We start from the raw sequence: 23,766 nt of genomic DNA on the forward strand, positions 1-23,766 counted from the left end.
ATTTTTCTTGATTTTTTGTGTTTTGTTGGGTGTCTTGACATCAATTACACCCAAAAAACAACGAACTTTTAACATTCAGTGTATTGTGTGCTTTCTGGGATTTTCCGCATAACTATGCAAAAACGGCGCATGTGGTTTGGTGGCGGATCGTTACGTAACGATCCACTAAATCACCGCCCCCTCCACCCAGATCCCTGTCTCCTCTCCTCTCCAGCGCACCATAAAGGCTGATTTATGGTTCCGCGTTACACCGACGCAGAGCCTACGGCGTAGGGTTACGCAGCGACGCGCACCATACGCTGAACCCTACGGCGTAGGCTCTGCGTCGATTTAACGCGGAACCATAAATGAGGCTTAACACGGAGCTGTTTAGAGCCTCTTCTGTTCTAATCACCGGAGGAAAACTGCTAAGAAGACCCGCGGTCACTGACTGGACTTAAGATAAGGGGACAGTGCTGCTTGCATGCCTTTATTTTTATGATTGTTTGCTGTGGTTCGCCCTCCTGCTTTTCTGTGCATGCTTCGCCTGTCGCTCCCGGCTTAACTCTCCGACGCCGCTGTGAGCGTATGGCTGGAGGAGGAGGTTTGGAGGAGGAGCGGAGCAATGATTGACAGGAAAGGGGGGAAAGGAAGCATTTTTCACGGCGCAAAAAAACACTGTAATAAAAAGCCAGGAAAAGAGTACTAGAGTGAAGTCATTTTTGTTTTGTAAGAAACCTTTTTTTATTTCAGATAAGTTAGTTTGAAAGTAATCTTTAAAAAATAAACTCCCAAACTGGCTGAAGTGAAACACGGAGAGAAAAGTTGCAGATGTTAAACCATTATTTCTCTTCACGAGTGTAACAAGTAGCAGGTGCTGTTCCAATTATCAAGAGTTATTCATAATTTTATTCAACAATTATTAATAATTAATAAAGTAGACTATTTATCAAATTGAATTATCAAAATGATTTAATCCTCAGGGCACCACCTGGGTTTCCAGGAAAAATGATAACTTTTACAGCAGAAATCAGTCTCAGAAATAGATATTATTCTGCAGAGTAGTATATTTTACTATTATCACTACAGAATAACTGTTGAAGGCATTACAGTTCAGCACTAGCTCTGTCAAACAGCTATTGTGCCCAGTAACTGTGTAAAACATCACAAACAACGTCTCATTAAAATCAGAATTTATTCACATCCAAGTGTCAAGCGGATGGTAAAAGGGGCACCGTTGAATAAATCCTGATGGCGCTCTACGTTAAAACATAAAACACTAATTATCAAAAAAACTATAAGAATAAAAATGAAACTGCATGAATGGAAAAAGAAATCAAAACAATAAACACGTGATACAAAACGATCATCTATGTTTCAAAACAACGTGGCTGCACGTGGCCGGCCAAAACATTTAAAGATGGTGACGCCCTGTAGTATTTAAAGATGGCGGCGCCCTGGCCACGCCACATGCAGTCAGACGGGATGACAAAACACGGCGTTTAAAACGTGAATAACTGGCGGAAAATGGCGCCACAAAATAAACAAACCATATTAATGCCGGTAGTTGCCGGCGTTACACAGTTATATGCGAACAGTAACTTCATTAAACACAAATTTAGCTCTGAACCGCTCTAGATTAAACTGATCGCCAAAGACACATAAACCTCACGCCTCCCGGTCTCCGGATCTGGGCTGTGGGTTCTGCCGGGGTGATCAGGTTTCTGCCGGGGTTTTCCGGTGTGGGAGAGCTTTGTTTCGGCTCGGCTCCACCATGAGGCTCAGTTCGGCTCGGTAAGAGGAAGAGAGAGTTTGAAGAGAGGCCAAACCAGCCCCCCGGTCTGGCACTCAGAAGGCGCGCCGATTTCCCCCAGTGTCCAGCCGCGGTACTGCAACAAAAAATCCCATGGGACCCAGAAAGCTTTTTTCCCATAGACCGCAATAGTAAAAGATCGTCCTCTAAAACTGTTCACAGGAACCTCCAGCTGTAATCACCGGCTATTACTAATCTTTGTATTCTATATTTTTAAGTCATGGACTTTATATCCGTCAAAAATGTTTTATAACGGCCAGAAAAGTCAAAGAAAAGTCTCTTTCTGGGCGTGACGTCACGGCCGTGTCCGTGCACTCCACGGATGTTTTATATTAATATATATTATGTCATTATATTATATTAATGCATTAATAATATATGTAATACTATACATGTAATAATATACATTAATTCATATATTATATTAATACATATTATATTAATACTCGTGTCATTGCCCCGGGCCATGATGGGAGACCCCAGAGCATCATGGGAGGTGACTCAACTGCACATGCTCTATGGGCCCGTTAACGTGGAAGTAAACCCGGAAGTCAGGAACTTTTTTCGGCTTATGCGCTAGGTGAGCAATTTACATGGAAATTAATTTTGTAGACATTAGTAGACATTTTCCTGTCTACTATCCAGTTATTAGATCCATGGGCAAAACGCTTTTCGTTCCGCGGGCTGCGTGACGTCACCAGCGCCTGGCCAGTGATTGGACGCGCGCCGCTTCAGGCACCGCCCCCAAGGCACACTGGTCCCGCTGTCGTCAGCTGATATCCAGTCTGAGTGTTGAGTAGAAGATGCAGGGCCGGTCCATTTCTGCAGAGAGAGGAGGAACCTTTAACCCTTGTACTACCTTCTTCCCTTCCTATTTTCTCCCGTCCTTCCTTCTTTCCTTCCTTCCTTCCCTCCTTCCTTCCTTCCTTCCTTCCTTCCTTCCTTCCTTCCTTCCTTCCTTCCTTCCTTCCTTCCTTCCTTCCTTCCTTCCTTCCTTCCTTCCTTCCTTCCTTCCTTCCTTCCCTCCTTCCTTCCTTCCTTCCTTCCTTCCTTCCTTCCTTCCTTCCTTCCTTCCTTCCTTCCTTCCTTCCTTCCTTCCTTCCTTCCTCCCTCCCTCCCTTCCTTCCTTCCTTCCTTCCCTCCTTCCTTCCATCCTTCCTTCCTTCCTTCCTTCCTTCCTTCCTTCCTTCCTTCCTTCCTTCCTTCCTTCCTTCCTTCCTTCCTTCCTTCCTCCCTCCCTTCCTTCTTTCCTTCCTTCCTTCCTTCCTTCCTTCCTTCCTTCCTTCCTTCCTTCCTTCCTTCCTTCCTTCCTTCCTTCCTTCCTTCCTTCCTTCCTTCCTTCCTTCCTTCCTTCCTTCCTCCCTCCCTCCCTTCTTTCCTTCCTTCCTTCCTTCCTTCCTTCCTTCCTTCCTTCCTTCCTTCCTTCCTTCCTTCCTTCCTTCCTTCCTTCCTTCCTTCCTTCCTTCCTTCCTCCCTTCCTTCTTTCCTTCCATCCTTCTTTTCTTTCTTTTTTTAGGACTCACAGAACACGAACAACGATGAAAAGATTTTCTATATCAGTCAGTGGAGTTAAACTATGGAACAGAATGGATTCAGAATTAAAACAATGTCCAAGCATTAACCAGTTTGAAAACAAATATAAAAACATGATTTTCACAAGGTACAAAGAGGAAGAGGTTTAGCGGCTTTAGGGGCCTGATATATAAAACATTTGGTTGATGGGTAGATTTATTTATATTTATGTACAGAAATGAGCAGCTAATTATATTTGTATGTATGTATGTGTATATGTGTGTATGTAGATTTATATAGATATAGAGCAGATGGAGATAATATAGAGATAGTATGGTGTAAATAAGTATATTTACTGTATATAAATATTTGTATGGGCATGTGTGTACACATATATAGAAATATTCAACTATGTGTGTGTATGTATAGGTAAGTGTGTGAGTATATAGTTATTATAAATACTTGTTAATAAATGATCATCCCCCCCTGAAATAAAAATGGTCCAAATCATCCCCCCCTGAAATAAAAACGGTCCAAATCATCCCCCCCTGAAATAAAAACGGTCCAAATCATCCCCCCCTGAAATAAAAACGGTCCAAATCATCCCCCCTGTAAAACTGCCATCCCTCCTTTCCATCCCTTATGTCATTTCATCAATGAATGTGGTTTTACTGCTATTTCAACATTTAGAGTCATCACCAGAAAAATAACTTATTTGACAATTTTCACCTGTTTCAAGTAAATTTTCACTTGAAATAAGTAAGAAAAATCTGCCAGTGGGACAAGATTTATCTTCTTATTACAAGCAAAAAAATCTTGTTCCCCTGGCAGATTTTTCTACTTATTTTAAGTGAAAATCTACTTGAAACAGGTGAAAATTGTTGTTTTTTCCAGTGATGAGTCTTGTTTTAAGTGTAATGAGATTTTTTTTACTAAAATTAGACATTTTAACTAGAAATAAGACAAATATTCTTGTTAAGATTGTGAGTTTTTGCAGTGATCCATGTTACTTATCCTGTGAAGGACAGAGTCATATTGATAAGTTCAGAAAAGTGTTTTTTATTGTTATGTTTTGATGTATTTGATGTAAGCCCAGTGGATATTTAAATCTTACAGAAGGCTGCATTTAACTGCTGCTATGTCATTCCTGCAGTATTTCTGCAGCTGTTTTGGTCACTGCTATTATTTGTAATATATTATATTATTTGTATTATCTGTCCCCATATGATAAAATCCACCATCCCCCCTGATTTTATTTTACAACTTGAGTACTGTCTGCGCCTAAATACCAATTGCACCAATCATGACGTGGACCCAAACTACCATCTGAACGCCACTTAGTGACCACTTGTAAATAAACAAAACACTCGAGACTGGCGACGTGCCACGAATCTGAGGAATGTGCCATGACAACGGAGCGTCACCAGGAAGGAACTTTGGACTCAACCGGTTTGTAAACCTGAAAGACGGTGAGTCATGAGAGTATTTTTAGCAGCATTGTCAGAACTGGTGCAGAACTCGTGCCAAGAGGGAAAGACATTTTTCCAGAAGGGAATCTCAGATTCAGCGTACACCAAGGCCAGAAGGTCAGGAATTTTCAGGAATAATAACCTTTTCTGTCCAAAAACACCAACTGTGATCAGACGCGTTTTCACTGAGTTAATATTTGCACATGATATCTCAGTGAGTAATAAAACATTTACAGCATGTAAAACTGGGGTGAAACTGCTCTATGACTTCAGTGAAACTAAATATAGAAACTGGGTCAATGTGACATAAACACGCCTGGGCGGGGGGGGCTTTATGTTTTGATTTGTTTGTTGTAACCATGGTGACGTTTGGACCAGGGTGAGAGCACTGAAACAGGAGAAGACGAGTCTCCAGCCAACAACGATGTTATGTCGCATGCTTTTAATTATTACCGGTAAGTTTTATGTAAAGCGCTTTGCGATGCATTTTTTTTGTATGAAAAGCGCTCAACAAATAAAGTTTGATTTGATTTGATTTGATGAAGGAGTGAATGTAGAGGGAGTAAGGAGGTAAGAAACGACTGGCTGGACAGACAATGAGCTCAGTGTTGGACAGATTTAGCTGAAGGTGACGGTCCTTCATCCGTACAGAGATATCAGAAAGACAGGCCGATATTCGCATTTAGACGGCCGCGTCCCCAGGTGGGAAGGAAAGGAAGAGCTGGGTGTCATCGGCATAGCAGTGGTAGTTTTATCTGGAGCTTAAAGTCACGTGTGAACATTTGTGACCTCGTGAGCAGTTCAGTTATTTCTCGTTTATCGGTCAACTTTATTTGCGGCCGTCCCTACGGGTCTGAGCTCACAGAGCTCTCGCAGATGCCTACGTAACGTAGTCAAGACGAGCTGTTTCAAAAGCCTGGATTCATTTCTCTGAGTCAGGTCTCATTGATGTAGTTTCATCTTTAGTATTTGCCAAAGTTGACGAAATAAAATAAATCAAACTGAGCCGCCTGATTGGTGACAAGGTCCTTAAGATAAAATGGTCCAGAGAACATAACTTCTGTCTAGTCCTCATGTAGACGAAGGAAGGGAAGCCAGGCTTTAATGTCTTCGACGCCGTGTGTGAGTTGTGTTGAAAATACACACGTGGACAAAATTGTTGGTACCCCTCAGTTAAAGAAGGAAAAACCCACAATTCTCACTGAAATCATTTGAAACTTACAAAAGTAACAATAAATAAAAATGTATTGAAAATTAAATAATCAAAATCAGCCATTACTTTTGAATTGTTGATTAACATAATTATTAAAAAAAACAAACTAATGAAATAGGGCTGGACAAAAATGATGGTACCCATAACTTAATATTTTGTTGCACAACCTTTTCATCAATCAATGCAATTAAACGATTTCTGTATTTGTCATTGCCATAAAAAAGCGAGACTGGATTTGCAAAAATGCATGTTGACAAGCCACAAAGCTTCTGGGAGAAGGTCCTTTGGACAGATGAGACCAAACTGGAGCTTTTTGGTAAGGCACATCAACTCTATGTTCATATACTCAAAAACCAAGCATAGGAAGAAAAGAACACTGTCCCTACGGTGAAACATGGAGGAGGCTCAGTAATGTTTTGGGGCTGCTTTGCTGCATCTGGCACAGGGTGTCTTGAATGTGTGCAGGGTAAAATGAAATCTGAAGACTATCAAGGCATTCTGGAGAGAAATGTGCTGCCTAGTGTCAGAAAAGCTTGGTCTCAGTCGCAGGTCATGGATCTTCCAACAGGACAACGATCCAAAACACACAGCCAAAAACACCCAAGAATGGCTGAGAGAAAAGCGTTGGACTTTTCTAAAGTTCCTTCCATGAGCCCAGATCTGAATCCCATTGAACATCTGTGGAAGGAGCTGAAACATGCCTTTTGGAGAAGACACCCATCAAACCTGAGACAACTGGAGCAGTTTGCTCATGAGGAATGGGCCAAAATACCTGTTGACAGCTGCAGAACGCTCATTGACAAATACAGAAATCGTTTAATTGCATTGATTGCCTCAAAAGGTTGTGCAACAAAATATTAAGTTATGGGTACCATCATTTTTGTCCAGCCCTATTTCATTAGTTTGTTTTTTTTACTAATTATGTTAATCAACAATTCAAAAGTAATGGCTGATTTTGATTACTTAATTTTCAATAATTTTTTATTTATTGTTACTTTTGTAAGTTTCAAGTAATTTCAGTGAGAGTTGTGGGTTTTTCCTTCTTTAACTGAAGGGTACCAACAATTTTGTCCACGTGTGTAGATCTGTTTACATCAGTGGGGCTGTAGAAGACGATAAACAGGGGACTACTCAGACCAAAGCAGCTCACCATCGTTTGGGGGTTTCTCCCCTCGGATCCTCTGAGGGTTCACCGGCGGTATGATGCTCACATCCGTGTAGGAAACTGCAGATTTCACTTCACCTGCAAAACACAGCGTGTCAGTACTACCCAGCAGCCAGGAGTTTACAGAAAATTAACACTTTCTTCCAGTTTTAGCTAAAAAAATATATATTCACAAAATGTGTTTTGGTAAAATGTCATGGTAGAGAGAGACATTTTCAATGACTTCCTTCAAAGTCACAATGATGTTTTGGCACCACAAGCTTCTGAGAGACAACTTGAAACAACTTCCATTGGATGGAGTTTCACTTGTGGAAGTATTTTAAAGTAACGTTTCAATAGTATAAGGTCTCATTCCATGGCATCATGGGAAAAAGCAATAGACCAGGACATCATGAAAAGAACTGTGGACATTTACAAAGGTGGCTCATTCTTGGGTACAATTTCCAGGTGAGATGATAAATACATTTTATATTACAGTTAACAACTACATAAATGTGAAGATTGATAGAACTGAGCTCTTTGTTGCTAATAATCATTATCACAGTGTGACCAGGTCTCAGAACACCAACCGGACATGGATGTGCGGGGGTGGTGTAGGTCCACAGCGTCCGACTGTGGACCTACTTTGCTGCTGGGGGGACTCGTGTTCTTCACAAGGTCCTCAGCATCATGGGGAAAAAACATGTGTGGATATATTTCAGCAATATCTCAAGATATATCGGTCCAAAAGTTGAAGCTTGGGCACAGAAGGGTCTTCCAGACGGACAATGACCCCGAACCGACCCTCCCCTCTCACAAAGCACGCTTTAACACCTTTTGGTCTTAGAGCGGGCCACGGCCAGGCTTTGTTGCCCTGGAGACAAGCTCCATGAGGTAAAACCACACCCGATATGTAGTCAGAGGTCCCCTATCCCTTCAGCAACTCTGAGGGTGCACTACCCTGCACTACCCTGCCTCCTGGTAGCGTACAAGGACTTAAAGGTATTGTGACATGAAAAACAAATTTTTCTTGATTTTTTGTGTTTTGTTGGGTGTCTTGACATCAATTACACCCAAAAAACAACGAACTTTTAACATTCAGTGTATTGTGTGCTTTCTTGGATTTTCCGCATAACTGTGCAAAAACGGCTCATCTGGTTTGGTGGCGGATCGTTACTTATAGACCCGCTAAATCACCGCCCCCTCCACCCAGCTCCCTGTGTCCTCTCCTCTCCAGCGCACCATAAAGGCTGATTTATGGTTCCGCGTTACACCGACGCAGAGCCTACGGCGTAGGGTTACGCAGCGACGCGCACCTTACGCTGAACCCTACGGCGTAGGCTCTGCGTCGATTTAACGCGGAACCATAAATCAGGCTTAACACGGAGCTGTTTAGAGCCTCTTTTGTTCTAATCACCGGAGGAAAACTGCTAAGAAGACCCGTGGCCACTGACTGGACTTAAGATAAGGGGACACTACTGCTTGCATGCCTTTATTTTTATGATTGTTTGCTGTGGTTCGCCTTGCTGCTTTTCCGTGCATGCTTCGCCTGTCGCTCCCGGCTTAACTCTCCGACGCCGCTGTGAGCGTATTGCTGGAGGAGGAGGAGGTTTGGAGGAGGAGCGGCGCAATGATTGACAGGAAAGGGGGAAAAGGAAGCGTTTTTCACGGCGCAAAAAAACACTGTAATAAAAAGCCAGGAATGGAGTACTGGAGTGAAGTTTTTCTTGTTACACTCTTTTAGACACATTTGAGGGATGTTGGCCAAGACTTTTAATAGTGTTAAAAGCATGTTAAAAATGATGTCACAATACCTTTAACTCTTATGCACACTTCCTTTTGAGGGAACTCCCCCCTCGGTGCGATTGTTAGGGTGTGGCACACCCTTCCTCCACCAGAGGGCACCAAAGCCTGGTCAGGCTTGGCCAGAGCACCGCAGCTGATCCCAATCACCGTCTCCACACCTGACACCACTCAGCCTCGTCACCCAGTCTGCTCTTAAACCTGCCTCCCACAAGCTGCGGTGTCGGATGATTCTCTCCAGCTCAGAGCCCTGTACTCTGCCAGTTTTCCTGGACTTCCCTAGTTTCCCGTTCGTGGACCTTCCCTTCCTGGCTCCTTTTGGATTACTTTTTTCCAGCCGTGAGTTTCCCTCCGGTCTGCACCTTTTGTTGGACTTTCCAGCTGCGTTTTTTCGGTCTGTGATTTTGTGTTTGTCTTCCTTCCCTCCTTTGGAGCGCCTTTTTTTGTATGAAAATAACAAGAAACAGATAGCTATGACACGGTATTTATATTAAATGAATATTTCTATAGTATTCTTAGTAATATTTATATTTACATTACAACATATATACATATATTATTACCTTATAACATGTGTATATATAAACCAGGACATCATGTATCTATATATAGATCATGTATATATATATATATATATATATATATATATATATATATATATATATATATATATATATATATATATATATATATATGTATATATATGTGTTATAATATAAATACATCATAATGTAATAATATATAAACATGTTATAATGTAATAATATATATATATATATATATGTTATAATGTAATAATATAAATACATGTTATGTTATTATATATATATATATATATATATATATATATATATATATATATATATATATATATATATATATATTATAAGGTAATAATATATGTATATATGTTATAATGTAAATATAAATATTACTAAGAATACTATAGAAATATTCATTTAATATAAATACCATGTCATAGCTATCTGCTTCTTGTTATTTTCATACAAAAGTATGTTTTTCAATGTTTATAATTATTCAAGTATGCAGTGTCATAACTACATCTCTGACGTTCATAACAAACCAAAATCTGTTGAGAATTGAGAAAGTTAAGGTTGTTTAAGCAGTACATGCACCATTAAACACAATGTTATGAGTGAGCGAGCTCTCCTGTGGCAAGATGGCCGCCGGTGAACGACGCTGGAGAGTCCGCCTTGAGTCATCTAGCCTTTATATATATCTATGCTCGAGCCTAACAGCGATGGGTTGAGTCATGTTGGCCTACAATGTGCAGGAGTGAAGGGGACTCACCCAGAACAGCCAGCCGAACACCACTTTGACCACAAGCTCAGTCGCCGGTTGCTGGTTCAGCCTCCAGCAAAAGGGTACAAGGTGGCTGCTTTCAGTTTCAGAGGCTGAGCTGGCAACTGTTGTTGGTGATCCACCATCACCCTTGGACCGTTGAAACCATAAATCTGTGCATTTCTGCAGACATTTTGACATGGCCAATGGAAACTGGCTCAGTGTTGGTGCCTGCCCCTAGTGGTCAGTTGAGGAGCTGCACATGTTTCTCCTTTAAGGTAGATGTAGTCCCTTGATTGTGGTAAAGCTTTCTCTCAGAACCGTAGATATGTTTGTATTTGTGAGTACATCCTCCGCACTCACAATGACCTTTCACTGTGACGCTCCATTTGAACTTTTGTCTTGACTGAATGTTTTCATGTCTAAATACAACGAGCAGCTGTCATGTGATTGGCTGCTGAGATAATGGCATCAACGTGGACAGCGATTGTAAAGCTTATTTTGCGTTTCAAACTTCAAACTCAGACGAACATGCGTCGGACTCTGTTGACTAAAATTAAAGCTTCACTCATGATGTGTTTGTGTTTCTTTCGGCATCGCAAACATAGCTGTGTAGGTGGGGTGATGTCCTGTTGACAACAGTCTTTGGTCTCGTCAATAGACACATTCACTCAGGGATTAGTGCAACAATAAAGTCACACCGTGTGACTTTATTTAGCGCGTTTATTTAATAATTGCTCGGGGGTCATGTTCTGGGTCTCTGGAAAGCGTCTAGAAACAACATCTTGTATTAGACGCTATACAAATAAAATTGAATTGAATTGTAATATATGACATTAATCTGGCATGAAGTTTCTTATCTTTTCCATGACGCAAGATGGCAGGCAGTGAGTACCAGTACCAGAGACGGATACAACGACAGTCTGTTAATAAATAATAATAATAATAATAATAATAATAATAAGAATAACTAGAAAATTTCAGGAAATTTTGATATGGGCATGCCCTACTGCCCATTCGTCCCCTCTTGCTGCTTTGGTTTGGGACTGTAGTGTTTGTGTTCGGGGTGGTTTTATGTCAGTTTGAGGTGTTTACGGTTGTATTGCATTCATTCCTCTGCTCCCCATAGTTATTAATGGGGCTCGCTTTTTGGCATCTAGCGTTGCCACGGTAACGCTTTTGACTGAGAAAAGTAATGCCCATCGAGGCACGATGGAGACGCAACTAACGATGTATGCCATGCATGGGTGCACGTTCCGGTTCAGGCTACGTTAACGGATAGGTTTTTTTTCACCATGGTGATGATGATGATGATGATGATGATGATGGTGGTGGTGCACGAAAACAGGCTGACCTTTGCGTCTCCTCCACAGCCAGAGCAGCAGCGGCAGCACGAGGCAGACGCCCACCACAGGAAGCAGGGCGTGCGGGAGGACAGACGGATGCGTCTCTGGGCGACCTACTTCACAACACAGAGAGAGACCACATGTTGGCCTGAAAAACAACAAACTGAGACGTGCCTTAAAACCCCTGGTAGGTTGAAACCGGGGGAAAAACTGCCGAGCTGCAGCAGGACGAAAAAAGCCGCAGGAAACAAACGTGACGTTAAATGACGCCTATGCTTGACGTATATGTTTCATGCGAGATCATAAAAACATCCAAACAGACTCTCATTATTTATGATGAAACGTGATGGACAGCGGCGGATGATACGGAAACACTGCTCATCACCAGAAAGTCTCCACATCCTCAACAGCATTAGTGTAGGAACAAGTCCTCAAAAAAGGCTTTCGTTTTTTTCCTGAGGTAGAACCAACCACAACAATGATTTTTAATATCGTTAGGGTTTCCTATTAGTGAAATTGGATGTTGTGGTTTTTGATTTTGAGGGGAAATTTGTTTTTTTGTCTCTTCTTTAGAACTACTCCAAACCCTGAAAAGGGGCCAAATTGGGCCAGTTCGAATAGGGGGAAACATGAGAAAAACAGGCCATAACTTGAGAATGCTCACTCTTTTCTGCATCAAACTTGCTGAGTTTTGAACCAGGTGTCTGTCCACCATCATCAAACATCAGAAAATGATTTACCTCAGAAAATAGTGAAATATACCCCCTTGTGTATATCTGGTCTTGTCTTTCCCTTGCTCCTTGTGGTTCCGTCCTGTTTGCTCCCTCCATGTTGTCCCATAGTTTTTCGATCCCTGTCTCTGTGTTTTTTGATCCTGCTAAGCAGCGCTTTGGTTTTTGTTTTCTGCAAAATAAACCCTGTTTTTTGGAACTCCTGCCTCTCGCTCTCCTGCATCTGGGTCCTCATCCTACCACTCCGGAACCACCAGTATGGACTCAGCGGGAGAGGGTTTCGCCTTCTGGGACATCGTGTACCGGGAGGCAGAACTCTATTCCTGGTTGGCAGCACCAGGATGAGCTGGAATCTCCCGCTTGGCTCGGGGTGGGCCCCGGAGCATTCAGGCTCTGGAGCGACGCCGACGACGGCGTCAATGCCAGCCCCAGCTAGCCGCTGTTCCGGCGGTGGTCTTGGGCGCATCGTCGGTAGTGGTCCCGGACGCATCAGCCCCTGCTCCGGTGATGGTCCCGGGTTCCCCCTCAGCCAGCTCCTCGTATCCTGTGTTCCCCGCCAAGTCAAAGTTCCCCGCCAAGTCAAAGTTCCCCGCCAAGTCGTCCAGGTTCCCCGCCAAGTCATCCAGGTTCCTGCCAAGTCAAGGTTCCCCGCCAAGTTGTCCAAGTTCCCCGCCAAGTCGTCCAGGTTCCTACCAAGTCAAGGTTCCCCGCCAAGTCGTCCAAGTTCCCCGCCAAGTCGTCCAGGTTCCCCGCCAAGTCGTCCAGGTTCCCCGCCAAGTCATCCAGGTTCCTGCCAAGTCAAGGTTCCCCGCCAAGTTGTCCAAGTTCCCCGCCAAGTCGTCCAGGTTCCCCGCCAAGTTGTCCAAGTTCCCCGCCAAGTCGTCCAAGTTCCCCGCCAAGTCGTCCATGTTCCCCGCCAAGTCGTCCATGTTCCCCGCCAAGTCGTCCATGTTCCCCGCCAAGTCGTCCAAGTTCCCCGCCAAGTCGTCCATGTTCCCCGCCAAGTCATCCAAGTTCCCCGCCAAGTCGTCCAAGTTCCCCGCCAAGTCGTCCAGGTTCCCCGCCAAATCGTCCAGGTTCCCCGCCAAGTCGTCCAGGTTCCCCACCAAGTCGTCCAAGTTCCCCGCCAAGTCGTCCAGGTTCCCCGCCAAGTCGTCCAGGTTCCCCGCCAAGTCGTCCAGGTCCCCCGCCAAGTCGTCCAAGCCCCACGCCAAGTCGTCCAAGCCCCACGCCAAGTCGTCCAAGTTCCCCGCCAAGTCGTCCAAGTTCCCCGCCAAGTCGTCCAGGTTCCCCGCCAAGTCGTCCAGGTCCCCCGCCAAGTCGTCCAAGCCCCACGCCAAGTCGTCCAAGTTCCCCGCCAAGTCGTCCAAGTTCCCCGCCAAGTTGTCCAAGTTCCCTGCCAAGTCGTCCAAGTTCCCCGCCAAGTCGTTCAGGTCCCCCGCCAAGTCGTCCAAGTTCCCCGCCAAGTCGTCCAAGTTCCCCGCCAAGTCGTTCAGGTCCCCCGCCAAGTCGTCCAGGTTCCCCGCCAAGTCGTTCAGGTTCCCCGCCAAGTCGTTCAGGTCCCCCGCCAAGTCGTCCAAACCCCACGCCAAGTCGTCCAAGCCCCACGCCAAGTCGTCCAAGCCCCACGCCAAGTCGTCCAAACCCCACGCCAAGTCGTCCAAGGCCCAAGCCTAGGCCTTGTGGACGACCCCCCGAGCTGTCTCGCCGGTCTGCCCGCTCCGCGGAAATTTGGCCGTATGTTGGCCTGGGGAGGGGGGTGCCAGGTGGCTGAACTACATAATCAGATAGTCAGAATGTGACTAAAGCCTAGAATGTGACTACATCTCCTCACCTCTGACGGCCAGCCAGCTGCTCGGTGAAGGTCCGAGTCCGGCGACGCTGCACTTATACAGCCCCTCGTCAGATGGAGAAACCCTACGGATGGTCAGGTTTCCGCTGGTGCTGTTCCCGACGAGAAGATCGTCTTTATAGAAGTAGGTGAGGTTGGAGGATGGAGCTCTCGTCCTGCAGCGCAGAGTCACAGCTTCCCCCTCATCCACAGGGTGGACAGGACCCTCCAGAATCACCGAACCCCCTGAAAGACGGACAACCAGACATCTACATTTAGCCCAAGGCTCGGTCACCCCAACGCTTGACCTTTGACCTGGCACCTCCAACAACAGTTGGTTGAGGATCTCAGCCCTGCCAGGCTCACGCAACGTTAAAAGCTCCAATAAATAGGGCGGGGCAAGGTCATTGAGGGGCTTTAAAAACAAACATTAAAAGTTTATCAATTTTTATCAATTCTAAAATGGACAGGAAGCCAATGGAGTGACCAGAGGACCGGAGTGTTAGTCTTTTAGTGTTAGTTAAAAGACGGGCAGCTGCTTTCTGCACTAGTTGAAGGCTGATAGAGAACTTGGAGACGCCAACATATAGTGCATTACTATAGTCTAATCTGGAGCTGATTAGAGCGTGAACAGCTTTCTCCAGGTCGTGACGATTTAAAAAAGATGTCACTTTGGCTAGGAGGCGTATCTACGGAAAAGTATTAGGGCCATGCAGGATAAAAAAATGTTTGTTTTTTTATTCTGCACTTCGAGAAAAAAGTCGAAATGTCGAGATTAATGTTGAAATACAATTTCAAGAATAACTAACTAGCTAACTAGCAACTAAGTAACTAAGTAACTAACTAGCTAGCTAACTAACTAACTAACTAACTAACTAACTGGCTAATCGGCTAACTAACTAGCTAACTAGCTAACTAACAAACTAACTAACTAACTGACTAACTGACTGACTGACTAACTAACAAAAATTTTGAATTTTTTCTCAACATTTTGACTTTTTTCTCGAAGTGCATAATGAAAAAAAACCGTCCTCTAAAATATTTTTAAGTTTCTCCTGCCTGGCCCTAATACTCTTCCGTACGTAACTGATAAAAACTTGTCCATTATCAACTTGTTTGTCAAATTTAAAAGTGTAAGAGTGTATCCTCCTCCTCGGATGCGTTTACTCACGGGTCACCGTGATGTTGATGGTGTTGCTGCATCGTCCTGCTGCAGACTCGCACCAGTAAACTCCAGAGTCTGAAAAATAAAGATCATCGATCGAGCAGTTAGGTCCATGTCCTCTGCTCGGGGGCGGAGGACAATCTTCCTCTTGGTGGAAGGCCGTGCTCCTTTTAACCCTCCAGTCCTCGGCTGGGCTTCCCTGCTGCTCACAGACCAGAGAGAACGACTCGTACTGGAAGAACTGGGACCTGACGGGATGCACCCTCAGAGACGCTGGAAGAAGGCAAAGGCAGATGTATTTATATGGCACATTTCACACGACGGGCATGGACTCAATGTGCTCAAATACATGAACAAACAAACAAAAAAACAAAATTACAGGGTTACAATAACAGAAACAGAAGGATGTCAAGAGAAAAACCACAACAACAACAATAAAAGCTGCAAGCAGCCATGAACGGGCCCTCGCACTCACAGCCACCGCCCCCCATAAGCATATCAGAAATGACACCACCCACGACTTCCTATGTCAAACCATTCAAAAGTTATGGCAGAAAATAGGAACTATCAAATATCGACCAATCAGAAGAAGGGGCGGGGCTAATTTGCACCAATTATGGTCATGGACTCAATACCGAGTCCGATGACACCACCCACGACTCTCTATGTCAAACCATTCAAAAGTTATGGCAGAAAATAGTCAGATGAAGGGGGGGTGCGCTTTTTGGCGTCTATCGTCGCCACGGTAACGTAATGCGCGTAAAAGTAATGCGCATCGTCGCAGGATGGAGACGCACATTTTTCTAGGTAGTGTAAACTCTACTGTGTTAGAGTCAGCAGTCATAGTTGCAGCTATAGAACAAGACTATAATAGTTAGTCTCAAATATAGCTTGGTGGTAGATATGCTGCTATAGGCCTATGCTGCAGGGGGGACATGATCCGCTGGGCGGTGCCTCTCACCCTTCTTCTCCTCTCCTTTTCCCTTCCTCTGTTCTCCATTTCCATTTTTATTTATTATAAGTATCTCATAGCTATCGTTTTTGTCCATCGTTCCTGTAGTTTCTTGTGCTGGCCCCCCTTTTCTCTTTTGTGCATGTTTGCAGGCCGGAGCCTCAGGAGCTGCGTTCTGGCCTGCGGTCCCGGTTCAGGGGTTTATGTTCATGTTCTGGATCTCTGGAAAGCGTCTAGAGACAACATCTGTTGTATTAGACGCTATATAAATAAAATTGAATATAATTTTGATGTATAACACACCTGGGTGCACGTTACGGTTCGGGTGAAGAAGCGGCCGAAGAAATGGCATAAATTGCGGAAAAATTACACAATTAATTCAAAATGGCCGACTTCCTCTTCGGTTTGGGCCATGGCGCCAAGAGAAGGGGCAAAAAGGTCCTCATTTCGTCAGAAGGAAAATAAAGAATAAAGAATAAGAATTCCTACAGATACAATAGGGCCTTCGCACTTTCAGTGCTCGGGCCCTAATAATTCCATTAAAACGAAAGTGCTATCACTCAGCCAATCATGTAGAGTTTAGTCAAACGCCTGTGCAAAAAGCTACGTTTTTAGTCTGCTTTTGAAAGTGGGGACTGTTGGAGCAGACCTTAGTTTCCATCCAATACTTGATATCTGCAATGAACTGAATGAGGTCATTTGGGCTCAAATGATCGGCAGTAACAGATACATATAATTGTGTGTCATCAGCATAAGAATGATATTGAATATTATGAAAGAAAGACAGCCCTTGTGGTAAATATAGGTGTCTTTTTAGAGTTTTATAGATAAACATCCAGGAAACCTCAGCTGCTCTGTCAAGTTTGTAATCTCCTTTAAAAAAAAATGTTAAAGTTTGCATTTGTGAGTGTGAAAATGAAATTAAGCGAGCAAGCAAATCTGCTTGTTTCCTGTTGTTGTGGCTGTTATCAAAAACATCAAAATGTGTGATGTCGTTAAAGCCGAAGAAGCGCAACTGCAATTGCGATATAATCTGGGCTTCACGTGCTGAAGGAGACGATGCAAATGGTAAAGCTTCGTCTCACAGATGACACGGGGCCTGCAGAAAGGCTTATCCTGGGAATCTGAGGAGGTCCTGTCTGTCTGGTCCGAAAGGACCTGAGGGCGTTAATAACGTCAAGTGAGTAGGTTGTATAAGGTCAGCACTGTCAATAAGAAGTTTAATAGCTCAAAATATATCTAACTATGCACATTTGCAGAGACCTTTCAGTCAGAATCTTTTGAAAAGAGCAGTAAAGCGGGAGAAAAGGTGCAGAAAACAGGAGTACTCACCAACAACAGTGCACATCGTCATGAGGTCCATGCTGAACTGCAGCGCTGACTGACTGTTGGTCTGGAGGGGAGGGGGGGGAATCACACCTCTGGTTCAGTCACAGCTTCCTGCTGACTATACAAAACAAACAAATACCTTGTTTGTGCAGGAAGTTATCTTTTGACGTCTTGAATGTCAAAAGTGTGAAAGCGTTCATGACCTGCCTTCACCTTTACTCAGAACCAAATGTGTCTCTTTATTAAGTAAGAGTTAGAGATCCTGGATATTTGTCTGATGCATTCGATGGCTGACGATGACCGACACTAGAAAATAACAACCATCTAGAAAATCTGAGCATATTACGGAAGAGTATCAGGGCCAGGCAGGAGAAAAATAAAAATAATATTTTAGAGGAAGATTTTTTTTTTCATTATGCACTTCAAGAAAAAAGTCTAAATGTTTAGAAAAGTCGAAATGTTGTGAAAAAAGTCAAAATTTCGTGAATAAAGTCAAAATGTTGAGAAAAAAGTCGAAAATTTTAAGAAAAAAGTCTAAATGTCGAGAAAAAAGTTGAAATTTCGAGAATATTGTTGAAATGTTGAGAAAAAAGTTGAAATGTTTAGAAAAGTCGAAATGTTGAGAAAAAAGTCAAAATTTCGTGAATAAAGTCGAAATGTTGAGAAAAAAGTCAACATTTTGTGAATAAAGTCTAAATGTTGAGAAAAAAGTCGAGATTTTAAGAAAAAAGTCTAAATGTCGAGAAAAAAGTTGAAATGTCGAGAATATTATTGAAGTATAATTTCGAGAAAAAAGTCAAAATTTCGCGAATAAAGTCAAAATGTCGAGAAAAAAAAAAGTCGAAACGTTGAGAAAAAAAGCAAAATTTCGACTTTATTCTCGAAATTGTATTTCAACAATCTCGACATTTCGACTTTTTTCTCGACATTTCGTCTTTTTGCACAATAAAAAAAAATCTTCCACTCTCAAATTTTTTTTCTCTTGCCTGGCCCTAATACTCCGTAGCATATACTCCAGTTGTTGGAGGATTAAAATGCTGCATTCTGCCAATAATGAGGTAATTAATATCTATGAATCATCCGCGGTTGGAATTCCTTGAAAAACTTGACTGAGGCCACGTTTACACATAGCCGGGTATTTACAAAAACTGATATTTCCCCCTCTACGTTTTGAAAAATCCCATCATTTCCAGGAACCTGCATAAATATCTGTTAAGGTGCTATGAACAGCCAAACCTACAGGGGGCAGTGTAACGAGAAGATAAAGTCATGCTAGCCAATCAGAATCCTGGAAAAAAACATCAACAAATGACACGAGTAACTTCCAGTTACTTCCAAGATGAACCAGAGTCTTTGGTTTGGAGTGACAGAGAAGTGGAGTTACTTTTAAGTGTGACGTTAGAATATAAAACAGGTAAAATACAAGAAAATATTGACGGTTACAAACAAATTGTAAACACAGGTGTCACTCATGACGCTGGTGACGTTTCTGTCTCATAATGTGACGTTCTGAAGCCTAAATGTCTGTTTCTCTCCGTTTACAAGCAAACGTGAAGACAGGGTTTTTGCAAATCTCCACTCCACAGCTACCACCTGAAGGAGGCACTACAGCAGCTATGTCCTGAAGGTGGGGGGTTTACGCTCTTGTTCATGCACCAGCGGTCCTACCACTAACCACTAACTGGGGTCGGGCTACATTATATTTCTCAGAAAAGTACCTACATGAACCTCAAAGTGGTCTATGTGGCAGAAGGGATTGCATTATTTAGATGCTCCAAATCTTTTTTCCCCCTTGTCTGCATATATATGTTGAGTGGTGGCATTCGCTGCAAATCTGAAATGAGAGAAACACAAGAAAACACAACGGCTACACAAGCCTTTGGAATCTGCAAGAGAGAAAACAAACGAACAGAAACGGGAACAGGCAGAGACACAAACAGCAACCATTCCAGGTCAGTAAAAGTGAATCTAGACTAGGTTACTGCAATGTTACAAGACCATAGAGCTGATCATGGAAGAAAGAACCAGCTACACTCACCCCCTCTCCTCATAGGGGGAGCTGCTGTGGAGATCGTCCAGAGTACAAAGTTTCTGGGCGTTCACATTTCCAGTGACTTGTCCTGGTCCACACATACAGCCTCACTGTCAAAGAAAGTCAACCAGAGGCTGCACTTCCTACGTGGGCTGAGGAGAGCTCACCTACCACCGCTGTTCTGCGCTGCCTTCCCCCTTCTTTTTCTCGTCTCCCTTCAGGTTCTCCATATCCGGCTCCGCCTGTATTTAACCTGGTACTGTCTCCGGGTCAAAATGACCTCTTTGCTTCCTTCCTTCTTTCCTTCCTTCCTTCTTTCCTCCTGTTCTCTCCTTCCTTCTCCCTTCCTCTTTGCTCCCTTCCTCCCTTCCTTCCTTCCTTCTTTCCTCCTGTTCTCTCGTTCCTTCTTCCCTTCCTCTTTGCTCCCTTGCTTCCTTCTTGCCTTCCTTCCTTCCCTCCCTCCTTCCTTTCTTCCTTCCCTACTTCCTTCTTTCCCTCCTTCCTTCCTTCCTTCCCTCCTTCCCTCCTTCCTTCCTTCCCTCCTTCCTTCCCTACTTCCTTCCTTCCTTCCTTCCTTCCTTCCCTACTTCCTTCCTTCCTTCTTTCCTCCTGCTCTCTCCTTCCTTATTCCCTTCCTCTTTGCTCCCTTGCTTCCTTCTTGCCTTCCTTCCTTCCCTCCTTCCTTCCTTCCCTACTTCCTTCTTTCCCTCCTTCCTTCCTTCCTTCCCTCCTTCCCTCCTTCCTTCCTTCCCTCCTTCCTTCCCTACTTCCTTCCTTCCTTCCTTCCTTCCCTACTTCCTTCCTTCCTTCTTTCCTCCTGCTCTCTCCTTCCTTATTCCCTTCCTCTTTGCTCCCTTGCTTCCTTCTTGCCTTCCTTCCTTCCCTCCTTCCTTCCTTCCCTACTTCCTTCTTTCCCTCCTTCCTTCCCTCCTTCCTTCCTTACTTCCTTCCTTCCTTCCCTCCTTCCTTCTTTCCCTCCTTCCTTCCCTCCTTCCTTCCTTACTTCCTTCCTTCTTTCCCTCCTTCCTTCCTTCCTTCCTTCCTTCTTTTTCCCTTCCTTCCTTCCTTCCTTCCTTCCTTCCTTCCTTCCTTCCTTCCTTCCTTCTTTCCTCCTGCTCTTTCCTTCCTTCCTTCCCTTCCTCTTTTCTCCATTCCTTCCTTCCTTCCTTCCTTCTTTCCTCCCTTCGTTTCAATGTGCAACTTAAGCTTGAGTGTGGTGTCCTTTTAGATATATTCTAGTTACAAAGTTACAAAGTTGAGCCGAGTGTTTTTTTTGTGATCATAACAACCGCCCATCCTCACCGTCTATAGGGGAACGATGGAGAGCAGACTGACCAACTGTATCTCCATCCGGCATGAAAGCTGTACGGGAGCCGATGGAAAAGCCCTGCAGAGAGTGGTGGACGCTACGGCCAAAGTCACCGGCACTTCCCTCACATCCATCCAGGACATTGCACACAGTCGTCTATCAAGGGCACACAAAATCCTGGTGGATCCCACCCATCCTGACCGTGGAAAGTTCCCCTTCCTGCTCTCAGGTAGAAGGTTTCTGAGTGACAGGTGCAGAACAGCCTGGTCCAGGACCGTTTTATCCTCCACTCCATAAGTCTTTTAATAATAATGAAATTAACTTGTAATGCACTTTACATTCAATGAATGATGGAAGCGTGGCTGCCATATCGCGCCAAACAGCCCCTCCGACAACCACCAACATTCATACACATTCATACACATTCACACGGGGCAAGGTGGGTAAGGTGTTTTGCCCAAGGACACTACGACAGCAAACTGGGACGGAACTGGATTCGAACCGCCGACCATCTGATCATTGGACGACCCGCTCTGCCACCTGAGCTACTGCCGTCCCGGCATTACCTCATTTAACCCTTGTGCTGTCTTCAGGTCAAGGAAGGAAGATAAGAAGGGAGGAAAGAAGGAAGGAAGGAAGGAAGGAAGGAAGGAAGGAAGGAAGGAAGGAAGGAAGGAAGGAAGGAAGGAAGGAAGGAAGGAAGGAAGGAAGGAAGGAAGGAAGGAAGGAAGGAAGGAAGGAAGGAAGGGATAAAAGGAAGGTAGAAAAGAAGGAAGGAAGGAAGGAAGGAAGGGAGAAAATAAGGAAGGGAGGAAGGAAGGAAGGAAGGAAGGAAGGAAGGAAGGAAGGAAGGAAGGAAGGAAGGAAGGAAGGAAGGAAGGAAGGAAGGAAGGAAGGAAGGAAGGAAGGAAGGAAGGAAGGAAGGAAGGAAGGAAGGAAAGAGGAAGGGAAGAAGGACGGAGAGAGCAGGAGGAAGGAAGGAACAGGAGAATGAGGTCATTTTGACCCGAACACAGTACCAGGGTTAAATGAACAGAACTCGTTTCTTCCCTCGACAACGACTGCCTACTGTCCTGCAAGCAGCGTTTTAGTTTTCAGCCTAGTGTCCTTATCTTTTAGTGTTTAGAGTTTTTAGTGTTTTAATTGTTTTTATTGCTTGCTTTGAGCCAGTGGCAACGAAATTTTCATTTCACTTGTACTTGGACTTTTGGTATGACAATAAAGTGAACCTTGAATTAACTGTCCCCCAAAACTGTAGAGTGAGTATGTACAGTAGGTGAGTGTGTGTGCAAAGTGAAAACTTTTTTTTTTTTGTCTTCCAACATATTGCTAAAGTATTCCAGAAAGGCACAGACTAATACCTGGATCTGAAGTCGGCCCGTTACATTGAACATTCACTGTGGTTATTTTCACGGCCACTAGATGGCATCACACTCCCCCATACCGGACCTGGAAGACATGCTTTCAAAAGGATAAAGGTTGATAAATCAGACAGTCATATGATCTATTTAATATTTATTAGTCATCAATTTTTTTTTTTTTTCTAATTGAAAATTCTTGAATGTACAAACATCAAAGCTGCCATGTAGCAAGCACATTAGAAAAGGCCTGTACTGAGTGGACAAATTAATGAAATAGGAAATAGAAAATAAGGAACAAAAAAAAACTTAAATTAAATTAAATAAATACATTATCTAAATATTATGACAAAATAATGACAGATAAAATAAATAAATGTAGCTTAAATTAAAAAGAGAACGAGGATAAAAGACATTTTGCAGTTATAATTTCCTTCTGGTAGGTTATATTATACATCATTTCAATCAGAATCTATTAATTTATAACACTGCATATAATTCAGAAGTTTGTTCGCAGATTTGAAGATCATATACTTGAGGGATTTACAGTACAACTTAAATTCGTTATATTATATTATATTATATTATATTATATTATATTATATTATATTATATTATATTATATTATATTATATTATATTAGATGAGTCGAGCCTCATCCTGCCACAATATTACATTGAAGATAGGTGGGGTTTTCATGAATTTCCATTTGTGAATGTAGAATTTGGCCATTATGAGAATTGTGTAACTCGGCAAATGATCTTTTCTCTTTTCCATCACTACTCCATACATGTTATTATATAATAATAATGTTATCTACATGTGATTTATGTTCCACAGATACATTCTTTTGTCTAAACTATTCTTCCACTTGTAGAATCTTCGGGAGTGGCCAGAACAAACGAGAAAGAGCGGAGCGGAGCGCTGCCACCCTTGCTGTGACAAGTTACCATGATAACATTGTATTTGTATTTGTGATACAAAACTTCCTTGATAACATCCAAGTGTTCTTCTACGACGGAGTATTAGGGCCAAACTAAGACAAAAAAATAAAATAAAATTGGAAATTACTTGAATAAAGTCATAATATAATGAAAATAAAGTCGTAAAATTACGATAATAAAATCATAATGTTGCGAGAATAAAGTCGTAATATTATGAGAATAACGTCGTAATATTATGAGAATAAAGTTGTAATATTATTAGAATATAATTTATGAGAACTCAGGAAGAGCATCTTCTCTCTGTGTTAAAATGAGGAATATTGAGCATCTTGTGAAGTTCTATTTATATATTTATAATATATTTAATATAACGACTTTATTCTCGTAATATTACGACTTTATTCTCGTAATATTATGACTTTATTCTCGTAATATTACGACTTTATTCTCGTAATATTACGACTTTATTCTCAAAATATTACGACTTTATTCTCGTAATATTACGACTTTATTCTCGTAATTTTACGACTTTAT

At 43.0% G+C, this 23,766-nt stretch overlaps 1 protein-coding gene across 2 annotated transcripts; it reads right to left on the reverse strand.

Annotated features, from left to right (window-relative positions):
• Positions 1–700: 700 nt before the first annotated feature.
• Positions 701–17,639, reverse strand: LOC133420411 (low affinity immunoglobulin gamma Fc region receptor II-b-like). 2 transcript variants are annotated; one of them, XM_061710103.1, is made up of 6 exons: positions 17,593–17,639; positions 15,315–15,581; positions 14,147–14,389; positions 11,590–11,694; positions 7,137–7,229; positions 701–2,614 (listed from the first exon to the last, which is right to left on the reverse strand). In XM_061710103.1, exons 1-6 carry the CDS (start codon positions 17,621–17,623, stop codon positions 2,562–2,564), a joined length of 792 nt encoding a protein of 263 aa, XP_061566087.1. In that variant the 5' UTR covers positions 17,624–17,639; the 3' UTR covers positions 701–2,561. The 2 variants fall into 2 exon arrangements, with proteins under 2 accessions (XP_061566087.1, XP_061566086.1); XM_061710102.1 differs by having other exon boundaries at positions 11,590–11,697.
• Between the last annotated feature and the right edge of the window lie 6,127 nt (positions 17,640–23,766).

Source organism: Cololabis saira, chromosome 20 (assembly GCF_033807715.1).
Source record: "Cololabis saira isolate AMF1-May2022 chromosome 20, fColSai1.1, whole genome shotgun sequence".
NCBI lineage: Eukaryota > Metazoa > Chordata > Actinopteri > Beloniformes > Belonidae > Cololabis > Cololabis saira.